Source organism: Opisthocomus hoazin, chromosome 7, assembly GCF_030867145.1.
Source record: "Opisthocomus hoazin isolate bOpiHoa1 chromosome 7, bOpiHoa1.hap1, whole genome shotgun sequence".
In the NCBI taxonomy this organism is placed as follows: domain Eukaryota; kingdom Metazoa; phylum Chordata; class Aves; order Opisthocomiformes; family Opisthocomidae; genus Opisthocomus; species Opisthocomus hoazin.
This window is the reverse complement of record NC_134420.1, coordinates 54,895,836-54,910,090: the sequence shown is the minus strand read 5'-3', so window position 1 is coordinate 54,910,090 and position 14,255 is coordinate 54,895,836. Positions and strand designations below refer to the sequence as shown.

The window sequence follows — 14,255 nt, the reverse complement described above, 5'->3', positions numbered from 1 at the left end:
CTTTTAACAGGACTTTGTAAGTGTAGAGAAACTGTGCTGTGTAGTGCAGCACAAAATCTGTCCCTCTTCAAAGCCTGTTGGAAGAACCATTCCATGGAAATTCTGTCTTTTTATAGATGTTTTGATATTTAGCAGGTTTATCTGTTGCTTCGATTTTAGCTGTTACCCATGCATTTTAGGTGAGCCATATCCTTGAGTAGACTGCTTTTCTTTTTTGACACTGGTATTTTGGTTGTCTTAAGGTCATGCTGTTGAAACAAATACAGTAAGAAGTTCAGATACTGGAGTTCTTAGCAAGGTAGCATTCCTCTACAGTATCTAGAAACCCAAACGTCGGAGCACTGAAAGACTGATAGTGTCCCCTGAGTGAAGCAGATTGATCAATTTGTCATTATCTAGTGCTGGAGGAAAAAGTGCACAAAGTAGTGAAGTATAAATAGCAAAAAGCAATTTTTAAATTATTTTGGTCATTGAAAGCTGACCTTAGTTGTTATAAAGTAGGTTCTGTAATTTTGGGCATTTGAGGCTGTACTTAAGCACCTAAATATAAATGACCCGTTCTTCGAGGTGCTCAAAAGCAAGGGTGGGTGTAACGCAGTGGCAGGGTTTGTTTAGGGGGGCAATGTGCTCTTACTAGCAGGAGAAAGAAGATTATTTTCCCAGAACTAATCTGTGTGGTCTGGAGTGAAGCAAGGTGAGCATCAGGATAGCAGGAAGGGAGGGGTGGGTCTGGCTTGGTGTTGATAGGAGGCTAAAATGTACCGTAGCAGCTGAGAAAGAACGTACTTCTGAGCCTGTATTTCTGTGCCTCAGAATACACTAATATTTTCGGGTGTGAGCATTTGAAGTTGGGCATGTAAAGTGTATGTGTTGATTCTTAGGTTAGGCTGAATGATTTTTCTAGTCTCCCTGTAATTTGTTTAAAAATAAAATTTTGTAGGTGTATATAAAGTGATATGGTTTACATTTCTCTTGTATGTATTTATATAATATCTGGATGTTTAAAAATAATACATCTGGCGTAATGATCATCATTCTCTTTTTGGACATTACCCATTAGGGGAAGTGAGGGTATGAATGATGACTTACAGTAAAGAAAAAGTGAGCATTTTGCTAGCTGTGGATGTTAAGAAGCACGTTCCGGCTGAGGCTGTTGGAAGTTGCTGTTCCAGCCTGGAGGGACACAGTCGCTGTGCAAATGAATGGCATTGCGCGTTAAGTCACTGGTAAGGGCCTGGGACAAGAGCTGTGTTCAGCAGTCTTGTGTCCCACAGCGGAGGAGGAGAACGCTGAGGACCTGCTGAGGACAGACTCTGCCTTTGGTGGTGCCTTGGTAGCGCTTCCCCAGCTGTTCCTTCAGCTGGGGCGTTGGCTGCCCTCGGCTGAGCAGCGCACGGGAACATGCCTGGATAGAAAAGAAGTACTTGACTGTAGGTTACCATCTTGTTGGCCAGAGCTGCCGTTTTTGATACACAGCCAAGTTAAGAGGCCGCAGTGAAATCTCTCGTCCGCAGTGGCCACTACCCGTGCAGTTCAGTGTCGGTGGCATCAGCATGCCGCGTTGGATGGGGCGGCTCGGCTGTGACCCGGCCGTGGGCTGGAGGCACGTGGCTGCTGTCAGGCTGGGTGACAGAGGTCATCGCTGGCGAGAGAGAGGGGCTAATTAGTGGTGTGGAGGTAATGCCTTTTTAGCCTCTTCTCTTTGCTTTCCTGGTAAATCCACATTTGTAGTTAGTATTTTATGTTGCAGGAGACAGAGGCCAAGAGATTGCTGCTCACAAAGTGAGCTGGGATGATACGAAGCTATGATCTGTGTTCTTGCAGTGAAGTGCTTGTATTCTGTTTACCTGTAAAGGGTCGTTGTTTCGTATCGTAGATGAAACAGTTACATCTGTGCTCATAGCTGGTTTTGACTCTAAGCACACGCATTCCCAGCAGAATGGCGATTACAAAACAAAAGTGATTCGGTTACACAAGGAATGATCTGCAGCAACTGGCTCAGGCAGGGGCTTCCACAAGCCATGTTATCATTGGTTGCTGTTATTTTTTTTGCCATGAAAAGAGTGTTGGAAGTAACGTGGCATTCACAGGAACTGAGGCTGAGGTATTCAAGGTAAGCAGTGTATTACACGAGCCTCTCTAATGTTTTCTCAATTCATTGAAAAGCTTAAGATCCACGTTTTGCTCCTACATTTTTCTGACTTTTCCTTTAAAAGAAAACATGTTCTTTTTTTGGTTTTTTTTTTTAGTTCCTCCAGGAGTGATACAAAATGGAGCTCGAGTTCTGAGCAGAGGAATATTTCCTGGAGCCAGGCCATTGCCAATCAACCCTATAGGAAGCATGGCTGTTGCAGTAAGGTAAGAGTGGCTCCTTGCGGGATCTTTGTGAAGTCAATCAGTATTTTGCAGAGAATGTGAAAGTATACGTACGCTCTTGTCAGCAGATATTTTGCTGCTTGCTAATACTTCAGAGGTTCTAAATGAAAGAAAACTCTGCCATCTAACATTCTTGGGTTGTCATTCTTTGCAAGGTAGTTGTGGCATATCTGTCTGTTGAACACTGGTCTGTAAAAACAGTTTTATTTTCACTAGCAAATTGCAGGCACTTTATGGTGAGAATCTCCTACGGTGACCTGTTTTTCTAAGTGCAAATGCTTTTTCCTGCTTCTCCCTCCCTCCTATTTCCTAAAGATCGTTTCCTGGATTAAATACAAGTAAGCAGAATATCAATAATATTAAAGCAAATTCTGAAAGATATCTAAACATATAGCTGTCGTTTTGTTATTAACTTAGGTCTTTGTGAGGCAGTTTCTTTCACTACAGTTTCTATTTCAAGGTTATACTGAAACATTCAAGGGTAAAATGTTGTTTGATGATATTCAACTTTTTCAGAAAGTAGGGCAGTAAGAGACATCTAGTGATGGCAATAAGAACTGTGGTTCAGTGGTTTGCTGTACTGCTGTGCTTCAAGCAGTGATGGTTTATTGGTGGAAGAACAATTTGCCTCGGGTGTAGCTCCATTTTCAGTCAGTCACAACAGAGATTAATTTGGTCAAGTGTGGTGCCAGCGCCCTTCTCTTTCAGAACTCTCAGTATCTGCAACAGCTATATCAGGTCAGGCACTTGGCTATTCTGGGTGGGGTTTCATAATTAGCGCTGACCCTGCTTTGCTGGACTGTTCCAATTACATTCTCTGATCTCAGTGAATGGCTGCAAGGCAGTGAGATAAACTATCTTGATAGCTACTTATTCTGTTGTTATTTACTTGGATTTTTTTTTTCCTGTTTGCTTTTTATTTTTTTATCCCTTTTCAGAAGCAGTGTATAGCCCTTTGGGTGCAGTATTTCCATCCAACAAATGGTGAGAGAGAGAACCTATGACATTCATATACTCTTGGTGCTTAAAATGCATAGAGGGGAAGACATTAATTGGAATAAAATCTGTATTTATTGATGGGCAGCTGTTTCAGCTGTTTTTAGCACTTGCTGCGCTGAAGGGACACAATGCTGAGGGCCATCCTCCAGAAGTCTGCAAGGGTTCCTCTCCATCTTGCTATACCACAGTCTGGCCTTGCTAGCAGCGGAGGTCAACTGTGCTCAGTAGCTGTGCCGCTGGCTTTAGCCAGGACTGGTGTTCTGCTCCAGTGGGGACTGCAGAGCTGTGGGACTACTGGATCCTTCCAGCCCACTTGAAAACTTCATTTTGTATAGACATCCTCAGATTGCTATGTTGTAAGGCTGTACATAGTTAAATTTTATGCATTTTCTGAGGACTAATTCTCATGGTTTTTTCCCAGCAGGTAGAACAGGATCTTTACCAGTTACCTGCTAATGTGGATTTGGGAAGTTAGGGATTTTGCCCCTGCCTTGCTTATGTTCTTTTTGCTCTGTCTTGGAGAAAAGCATTTACAATTAGTTAATGCAGACATTTCTAATTCTTTTTGTTCTCTTCTCCAGCCTTAGGCAGTATTAGAAATAGCTTGCTATGAATATATTCCTGGTCTGCACGATGTCTGCTCATATTTAAGGGCTCCTGCAATATCCCCTCTTCTAATTCTTGAAAAGGGGGCAGGAGGTGGGAGGAAGAGGCTTTGCAAGCCTTCGAGAAGTTACTGGACTCTCTGCAATAGAGCAAGTTCAGCAGGTAGTTTTGATTTGTTTCTCTCGGGGATATTAAGATTCAGAATTTCATTAGGAAAAAGGCTGGTCTGGGTGCATGATGCCTCTTAGAACATCTTCTGGTCCTCTCAAAACCAGATACATCTGTTACTATTTACTGTAAAAATTACACCCTGTTTCCTTGGTGCTTACCCCTCTCCTCAGATTCACGGGGCCAACTAGCACCTGCTGTGTCGAGCTTTCATGGCATCTCATGAGAATAACTTCTGCTTATCATGTGCAGCAGAGGGAACTTACCACAGCATCCGTGCAGCCGCCCACTGTTGCAGTTAACAGCAGGAGTACTGCTCACACGGAACTGTCATTCCTGCATAGAGGGAGGTGCTCCAGTCGCGCTGGCAGGGGATGGTTTTAGACCTGTTCAGGTGCAAGAAGGTCGATTTCCCCTTCCAGCTTTCGCCAGGAGGGAGATCTGCTGGGCAGCCACGGGAGGTGGTACAGTCCGCAGTTACAGTTATCTGCAGAGATTATGTTCCTCTGCCTATATGTTGAGAAGCCAGGCAGCTTCTTTCCGAGAAGTTTTTACTCAAGTGTATTTTCTGGAGAAGACTTCCTTTGGTGCTCTAGGTGAAAGGCCTAAAACCACCTAAAAAGGTGGTTTTCATCATTCATATAGAGGACATCTAGTATTTTCTTGGTAGCGGATACTTGCATAATAAACTAAACCTCTTAACGGGTTTTCTTTAGTTACTGTATGTAGGAGTTCCAGGTTCTTGGTAAGGTGCTGGTCTTCTGTTGGCACTTCTTTGCTGTCTGAGCTGTTTATTTCATTCGGTGTTTATGTCCTCGATGTCTTAATGGTCTTTGGTTTTGTTGTCCCCCAGACTGCCTGCAAATAACTTGCAGGATGTTGTCCTGTTGTGTGGGCTGCCATTAGTGTCAAAACAGTTTGGTCTTGGGTTAAATTTGCAGTTGTAATTAGGTGGAGTGTTTTCCCTAATCTGGTGTTCAGAAAGGAGGCCAAAATCATAGCATTGGACAAAGATGCTGACATCTGCGATTTCTGATGTGTTAGTTCCCATCAGTTGGAAGGTTTACTGTGCTATTTCTTCTTCAACAGTGCGACTGAATGTGTTTAGCATATTTTGTTCCTGCACAAGGTATCGACGTGTTGCTTTTCCCATGTAATTACATGTAATTGCTTTATTTTTATATATATAAAATAGAGTATGATTGAATTAAGAAGTTTGGATTAAAAAGCCCTACTGAAAACTATTTAACAAACGCAACAAATCCACCACTTTTCATTAATAAAGAATAGCAGTTGAGGAGAGCATCATTATGTTGTAGTGCATTTGGCTTAAATTGCATAAATAGGCCTTTCTTTCCAAACTCATCTACAAATGGAAAAGGCATCCCACACTATTTTTGCTTTGAAAATCATCCTCTGGTGTTAAATCTCCACAGCAGAGCATAATTGGATGTGTTTTGACAGTAGCTTTTTATTTACTTTATTCACACCACTTTGAGTTTGTTTACCATCCATATTTTCCATGTTGTGGCTGACAAGTTTAAGACCCACTCGAAGACAGCAGGGGAAAATAACGCTTCAAAGCTGCACAGCATGTAGCATGTCTCTAACATGAGATCCACCGTATATATTTTTGGAAGACCATATCCCCATGCAGTTCCCTGAGAGAATCTAAAAGCAAGTGCAGTGATAGTCTGGATATGTAGAACACTTCCTGACGCAGCTGGTGAATGAGCCTGCCAGGGGAGGTGCCTCCCTAGACCTGCTGTTTACTAACAGAGAAGGACTGGTGGGAGATGTGGTGGTTGGAAGCCGTCTTGGGCTTAGCGACCATGAAATGATAAGAGTTCTCGGTTCAAGGTGAAATAAAGATGGTGGCCAACAAAACCACCATCATGGACTTTCGGAGGGCGGACTTTGGCCTGTTCAGGACACTGGCTGAGGGGATCCTCTGGGAGGAGAGTCCTGAAGGGCGAAGGGGTTGAGGCAGGCTGGACATTCTTCAAGGAGGAGGTCTTAGAGGCACAGGAACAGGCTGTCCCCATGTGCCGCAAGACGAACCGGAGAGGAAGACCACCAGCCTGGCTGAGCAGGGAGTTCGTGCTGGGACCCAGGGAAAAAAGGAGTGTCTACCACCTATGGAAGAAAGGACAGGCAACTCCAGAGGAACACAGGGGTCTCATTAGGTCGTGCAGAGAGGAAATTAGAAAGGCAAAAGCCCAGCTAGAACTCAGGCTGGCCACTGTTGTAAGGGACGACAAAAAATGTTTTTACAAATACATCAACAACAAAAAGAAGGCCAAGGCGAGTCTCCATCCCTTATTGGATGCAAGGGGGAATATTGCCACCAAGGATGAGGAAAAGGCTGAGGTGCTTAATGCCTTCTTTGCCTCAGTCTTTAATAGTCAGACTGGTTATTCCCAGGGTAGTCAGCCCCCAGTGCTGGTAGATGGGGAAGGAGTGCAGAACAGAACTCCCATAATCCAGGAGGAAGCAGTTAATGACCTGCTACACCACCTGGACACTCACAAGTCTACAGGGCCAGATGGGATCCACTCAAGAGTACTGAGGGAGCTGGCAGAGGAACTGGCCAAGCCACTCTCCATCATCTGTTAACAGTCCTGGCTAACAGGGGAGGTCCCAGATGACTGGAGGATTGTCAATGTGGTGCCTATCTACAAGAAGGGCTGGAAGGAGGATCCTGGGAACTACACGCCTGTTGACGTGGCCTCGGTGCCGGGGAAGATTCTGGAGCAGTTCATCTTGAGTGCGCTCACCGGGCATGTGAAGCACAACCAGGGGATCAGGCCCAGCCAGCATGGGTTCATGAAAGGCAGGTCCTGCTTGACTAACCTGATCTCCTTCTATGACCAGGTGACCTGCCTAGTGGATGAGGAAAAGGCTGTGGGTGTTGTCTACCTGGACTTTAGTAAGGCCTTTGATAGTGTTCCCCACAGAATCCTCCTGGAGAAACTAGCTGCTTGTGGTTTGGATGGGTGTACTCTTCGCTGGATAAAGAACTGGCTGGGTGGCCAAGCGCAGAGAGTGGTGGTGAATGGAGTTAAAGCCAGCTGGCGGCCGGTCACAAGTGGTGCTCCCCAGGGCTCAGTGTTGGGGCCAGTCGTCTTTGCTATCTTTATCAATGATCTGGATGAGGGGATTGAGTGCTTCCTCAGTAAGTTTGCAGATGACACAAAGTTGGGTGGGAGTGTTGATCTGCTTGAGGGTAGGAAGGCTCTGCAGAGGGATCTGGACGGGCTGGATCAATGGGCCAAGGCCAACTGTACGAGTTCCAACAAGGCCAAATGCCGGGTCCTGCACTTCAGTCACAACAACCCCATGCAGCGCTACAGGCTTGGGGAAGAGTGGCTGGAAAGCTGCTTGGCAGAAAAGGATCTTGGGGTGTGGGTCGACAGCTGTCTGAACATGAGCCAGCAGTGTGCCCAGGTGGCCAAGAAGGCCAACGGCATCCTGGCTTGTATCAGGAACAGTGTGGCCAGCAGGAGTAGGGAAGTGATCATCCCCCTGTACTCAGCACTGGTGAGGCTGCGCTTCCAGTACTGTGTTCAGTTTTGGGCCCCTCACTACAAGAAGGACATTGAGGGGCTGGAGTGTGTCCAGAGAAGGGCAATGAAACTGGTGAGGGGTCTAGAGAACAAGTCTTTACGAGGAGTGGCTGAGGGAGCTGGGGCTGTTTAGTCTGGAGAGGAAGAGGCTTGAAGGGGAGACCTTATTGCTCTCTACAGCTACCTGAAAGGAGGCTGTAGTGAGGCAGGTGTTGATCTCTTCTCCCAAGTAACTAGCGATAGGATGAGAGGCAGTGGCCTCAAGTTGTGTCAGGGAAGGTCTGGATTGGATATTAGGAATAATTTCTTTACTGACAGAGTGGTCAGACATTGGAACAGGCTGCCCAGGGAAGTGGTGGAGTCCCCATCCCTGGAGGTGTACAAAAAAACATGTGGATGTGGCAGTTCGGGACATAGTTTAGTAGACGTGGTGGTGTTGGGGCGACAGCTGGACTACATGATCTTAGAGGTCTTTTCCAACCTATGATTCTATGAAAAGAAAATGCTGACTTATGAAGGTGTTAAATGAAAGCAAGCAAAGCCAGTGGTGCCTTAGAGTTGGTTGTGCTTTGAATGTGAGCTCATGCTCTGTGTACATCCATTGGAAAATACCTTTTAGGTGTTTACTTAGGAGGACCTCTGATTCCGCTTTAGTACGCATAGTCTCTATCAAAGTGGCCACTGCATCTGCCAACATGCATCTTGGCAAGGTGCAAGAAGGGCTGTCATACATAATCACCTTCCGCATGAGTAAGGTGTTACCAGCTGCACTAAACCTTTGGAAGAGCACAAACTTGGAAGCTGAGATAATATTAGAGCTGTTTGAACTACAGTTTTGGTACATTCAGCGGACAGCCTCCACCATGATGTTTGTAATTTTCTTCTGTTATCTGTAGTGTGGGAGTGGTTTGTGTCTGTGTCCGCATCCTGCCGCAGTGCAGTAGACCTACTGCGCCTAAGCCCCATCTGCCTGCTGTGGGAAAATGCACTGAGGTGAGGTCGATGGAATTTCACTCCACAGAGAATCTCACCAGCTGCCTGGCATAAAGGCCTTGTAATTTGGTCCAGGTTATTCTGCAAAAGATGTTTTACAAAATATCCATGGTAATTTTTATGTATTAGGCCTTTTTTTCTTTTCCTCTGTCCCAAATGTTCACTGCTACAGAGGCCGCTGAACAGCGTTCACGTGGGCTCCCAGGGAATGCAGGATTTATGGAGCTCTGGTCTGTAGTGCTTTTTGTACCGTGTCGGCCACGCTTCCCCATTTTTTTGGCCAGATTAAGGGGCGGCTCATCCTGGCCCACAGGACTTAATGGCCTGTTGAGTGGTCTGTTCTGATGGGAGGGCCGAACACAAACCCATCCCGTAACACCAGCCAGCAAACGCGCACGAGGTGGAGGTGAAAAAGAGGGAAGAAGAGTTCGCAGCCGCCTTGGTGGGAAACCCTAAAGAGCAGGTAAAACCTTTAGGGTTTGGGAAGAGCTAAGCAGAGCCAGCCCCAATAAAGATGCTTCGGTTGTATTTGCCATACTGCTTGTTTGTCAATGCGTCAGAAAAGTCAGGACGGGAGGATAGCGTAGACTCCATTGCCTAACTGCCTTTTTTAGCTCGTCTTTCCCCAGAAGGAACCCAAGCTATTGTTTCAGGCTAGTTGAAAACTTAGGCAAAACTTCTTTATATGCCACTTATGTCCAGGTAATAGGTTAAATTACTTTTGGTAGTGTTTTTTAGAAAAACTTCGGTTTCTTTAATTATTGCAGGTTAAAAATGAATGGGAAATTACTTGGGGCTTTTTCCCCTTTTTTTTAATTTTCCTTTCTCAGCAAACATTTGCATCTTGCCAAGGAATTTCACAATTATGTGTAAATTGTAAACACAAGCTTCCCAGGGGATTTTCCTAAATAAAAAAATTTTCCATTGAAGTTTCCAAGACAAAAATGTTCCCTCTTCCTAGGGAAAGCAAGTGCATCCGCACTGGCAGAGCTACTGCTCTTCCTTTATTTGAAAAAAAAAATCTAAAAAAAACCAACACAAAAACAACAAAACACCTCAAAATGTGACACTAACAAACCTTACCTACTTCATCATGAGTAGATTTTAAAATATCTATTCTTCTTCTGCTATTGATGCCACATTTCCTTGTGCAGCTCCTGAGCATTGGGGTGTGACAATAAGGAGTTTTGTGCCTAACTTTATTCAAAGATGGAAGATTGTTATTTATTATTATTTTCACTTTAAATTTATAGAGCAATTACTAGATTATTCCTCAGGCCTAGTTTTCATTATGGTGACTGTATGTCTCATGCTGGCTTTATTTTTGCATATGTTTCCTCCGTTGAAGCAGCCATTCAAGCAGTGATTAAATAAACCAAACATAAGTAACATGTGCAGCATAGATGCCAAAGCAGAAGTAAAGTTATATCTGTGAGTGATTATTTTTGCTTAGGTAAAGGAACTGGTAGGTACTTCCCGTCGTAATTTCATAATTATGTATTCCTAATGTTCTTGTTATTACTGGCATGATCAGCTTAACAAACCGCAGATCATCCTTGTTGTATTGTATTCCCCTTCCCACCTGTAACAGGCAGGATGAGTTATCCTTGGGAGCTGAAGGAATTCTTTAGTAACTAAGGGACAAAATACTGGATGACTTGATGATTCTTTTTTTTCAAAAAGCCGAGGGCTGCATCTGTGGTAACTTGGGATCTGCTGTTGATATGGACAAAGTGCTCTTTCTGCTGACTCGCGCTTACTGTGGTCCTTTGCATAGGATTATGTTGTGAAATACCTTCGTAAGAGCTGCTGTCAGTAGTGTGACCGACTTCTTGTTGTTGTTGACTTTTGACTCCATGACCCCTAACAATCTCATCAAACAGCAAGTGAGCACCACTAACTTTTCCTGTGTTTGCTCATCCTCCTGGCTGCTGGTGTGCAGTGGGTTTAAGTAACAGTTCAACTACCTGTAGATAAAAGTTCTGACTGTCCAGAACTTCCCTTTGAAATTATGTTACTTATACAGTAAAAAAGACCCAGTTTGTTTGTGGGGTTTTTTTCTTTCAGCAAACCTGGAACCTGTCAAAGTCCACAAACCCAACTTACCTGTACTGCTTTCTTTGTATCTGTTAACTGGGTGTTTCCAATTACGTACCAAAACTGTCAGCTATGGGTATACAGTATCTGTCATCCAGAAGGATCAGAGATAGGTGAGGTGATACTTAATTTCCACGTAGGTTTGCTTTGTTCATCAAAGGAATATACCTGTCTCTGGTGTGGAATACAGTAAGTATTTTTTGGAAAAACTTTTGGCCATTTTGCAAACAGAATGTGATTGCCTATCTTTTTTGAAAGCTGGTAGAGAAATTTAAGGAAGATATGTCTGCCCTTGGTAAAATGACTGAGACTTATTTTCGTCTCATCATGAGGAAGGCCCCCTTGAAAGACAGAGGCACTAACGCTGTGTGAAGGACATTGTTTCTTTACTGACCTGAGATCCAGCTGGTGCAAGTCCCATCTGGCTCCTGATGACTTCAGTAGCGGAACTGCTATCCATTAACAGTGGGAATGGAGTCGGGCTTTCAGAAGTCCTGGAGTCGGGCTTTCAGAAGTCCAGACTTACCTCTGCAGTGCTTGAAGGGTGTGTCATTTTGCTACAGCCAAATTTAAATATTTGAAGAAGAATCTGTGCATGGTGCTTTTTAGCTGCTTAACTATGGTTAAAATCCCTCAAGCAAATAACATAGTCCATGTCGGTGGGATGGAAAGCTCTATTGACTGTCCCATGGACTTCACTGAAAGAGCAAGGCACTGCTTTAAAACATTACGTCCGTCTCTGGAAATGTTGAAATAAAGTTCCAAACAAAAAAATGGGGAAAAAATAAAGTATTACTTTAAAGACATTTCCCTTCTCTGGTGTAATAAGCACAGAATTCTTAAATACCTTTTCTTCCCCTCTGTAAAAGTAATCCAGACATAAGAGCAAGCACTTGTTTTCCAGATCTATTACTGTTTCAGTAATAAAGTGAGAGTTCCATCCAGAGCTGTGAGCCAAGATAGATTTTGCTGGCCAAAATGTGTCCTCTGAAACCCAGGGGAGTTCTGCCCACTGATGATCTCGACTGAACAAAGTCAATCACAGATTCATTTCTTAGTGAGCATGTGACTGTAGAAGAGCAATATAAAGCTTTGGAATATCTCAGGAGCATGTGCGGAATATGCATGGTTTAGATAGTAATTTATTCAACTTCTATTAATCTACTAATGTAAATTATAACTAATTCTTCATATCTTATGTTTGAGCTATTGTGTATCAAGATACAAATCAGATTAATTTACTTTCAGGGTACGTGACTTTTTGACTTTGTGAATATCCTAAAACACTTTGCCTATATAACTCATTTTCATTTCTGCGGGTATCCTTTGCTAATTCTCTCCTTGACCTGCTTTCTCTTCCTTTTTTATTTCCCCAAGCAGAACTGGTTGGAAATCTTTCAAAATGTAAGTGAAACCCAAAGATTTTTCTGAGATGCAAACGCTATCCATTTCCTGACCAGTTCCACCATAGATGCCTTTATTTTGAAGTGTATTAGTGTTTCCTTTCCTCCCATTTTTATGAATTATTTCCTTTTTTTCACCTTTCTGTGGTCTTGTTTTTCTATTTTATCATCCCTATTTGCAGTAACTCTCTGTGAGATGCCAACCCCATAGTAGTACACCTTCCCCCACATCATTGCTTCTGTAATCCCCGGGCCTTTCATTCTATTTTTACAGTTTTTTGAAAGGATTGTGGTCTGGACTAAGTCGCATGGGCAGAGCTTTTGAATCCATATTATATCCCCTTTATGTAAAAGCAAAGACTAGAGACTCGAGAGCGGGGCAAATCAGGGATCTCGTCTTGGCATGTGGTTGCTCTGCTCCGTGGAACTGTAGCTTTCCTTTTATTGATAGTCCTTCAGTACAAACTAACAAATAGGAGTAGATCTAGTAACAGGAGAATGGGCATCTTGATTTAAATCCCATCTGTTAGAAGCCTTGTTCATTAATAACCTAGTCAGTGGGAATCCCATCTGAGTTCCCACCTATTCTGTCCTGTGTTTGTTTCCTTGGAGCAAGAATTCATTGCTATTTTGTAATGGAAAATAAGTAGAATGCGATCTTTATTGAACCACATTGCTCTGACTATTAACTACCTAGTAAAATCAAGTAACTTTAATTTTATGCTAATTTATGATAATTTGTAACATCTTTAAATGTAAATTTAACCTAAAAATGAAGAATCTGTCACTTAAAATGCATCACATGCTTCATCATAATGACTGATCTTAAGGAGTTGGTTATAAATTCACCTTACAACTAGTTTGGTATGGATGATTTCTTCTTTTAAGCATTTGGCATCCTCTAATGACAACCCCTGCAGTGGCAAACCATCACAGTAAATGCAGCTGGCTTGCTGCACAATCATGAATGACATTGCATTTAGTTATTAATAATTGAAGGAGCTTTGTGTATTCCTTCTGGATTCTGTATGTAATTTATGGATCATAAAGCTACTCGAAAATCTAGGGGAAAATAATTTTGTTGAGCAAACAAGTTTGGCAAGAGGCTTTCTTTGCTAATAACTGGGCTTTCTATTATATACATTTCTTTGAAACTACTGTAAATAAGAACATTTGCAATGACTGATCTATTTGCTGCCTTCTAGCATTGTCCTGTCACTGGTTCTCAGAAGCCTGTTTCTTTTTTTGAGCAAGCTCTACAGACGAGCATTTAGATGAATAGGAGCTGCTACCACTCTTATATTTTCCACCTTTCAGCCTTACCTTTCAGAAATGGATAATACTCTGCTCTCTGTAAAGAAACCAGACGTGAGGCCCATTCCCTGAAACTTCAAGCATTTTCGCATTTTTTAAGTAGAAGAGCAGTAATACCCCGGACATGCCACTGTGCCGTTCCTCTTAAGAAACGTCTGTCTTCAGAGTATGCGTTTAAGAAAAGGTTTTAATCCAACACTGCCATAAGCACTGTAGTGATAGCATGAAGATGGCGAGGCTAGATTTTAAAGCTGTTTATCATGTGGTGGTTTACACAGTCTTGCTTGCGTTGGTTTTGTTTTAACTGATAGAGGGGTTCAAGGCTGGTGAGCTGGCGGGTGGCAATGATGATGCCTTTACTCGATGAGCATCTTCCTCTACCTTTTCTCAGCAGGAATTAAGCATTGCACAGGGTCAGTCCCTTCTTTAACCAACTTGCAAGCACTGTGTTCTGTATTGCAAAGTCAGTGGCAATGCTCTAATATTTTCCAAAGCAGAAGAGCACACTGTTAGTTTTTAAATACATTGTGCTGCAGTAGGTCCCACAGCACAAAGTGCCGTACAACCAAAGGGAACAACGGCAGCTTCTAGAGCAAAACCAGATTTTTTTTTTCCTCCTGTTTGTTTTTAAACACATTGTAATACTTTGTTGGCAGCTAGTGGCTTAAGGTTGTATTGCTTTTAAGAGCATTGATAAAATGATCACAGTCAGATATGTGACTGCACTACTACC

The 14,255-nt window shown here is 43.1% G+C and overlaps 1 protein-coding gene across 5 annotated transcripts in view; it reads left to right on the top strand.

Annotated features, from left to right (window-relative positions):
* FOXN3 (forkhead box N3) overlaps positions 1-14,255 on the top strand; it is a 215,090-nt gene that overhangs the window by 192,928 nt on the left and 7,907 nt on the right. For 3 of the 5 annotated variants that reach the window (XM_075426077.1, XM_075426075.1, XM_075426074.1), the window contains 2 exons: positions 2,250-2,358; positions 12,186-12,209. In XM_075426077.1, the coding sequence (XP_075282192.1) occupies positions 2,250-2,358; positions 12,186-12,209 (133 nt within the window). The remainder of the gene's footprint in view (positions 1-2,249; positions 2,359-12,185; positions 12,210-14,255) is intronic. The other 2 variants (XM_075426078.1, XM_075426076.1) reach the window with 1 other exon arrangement.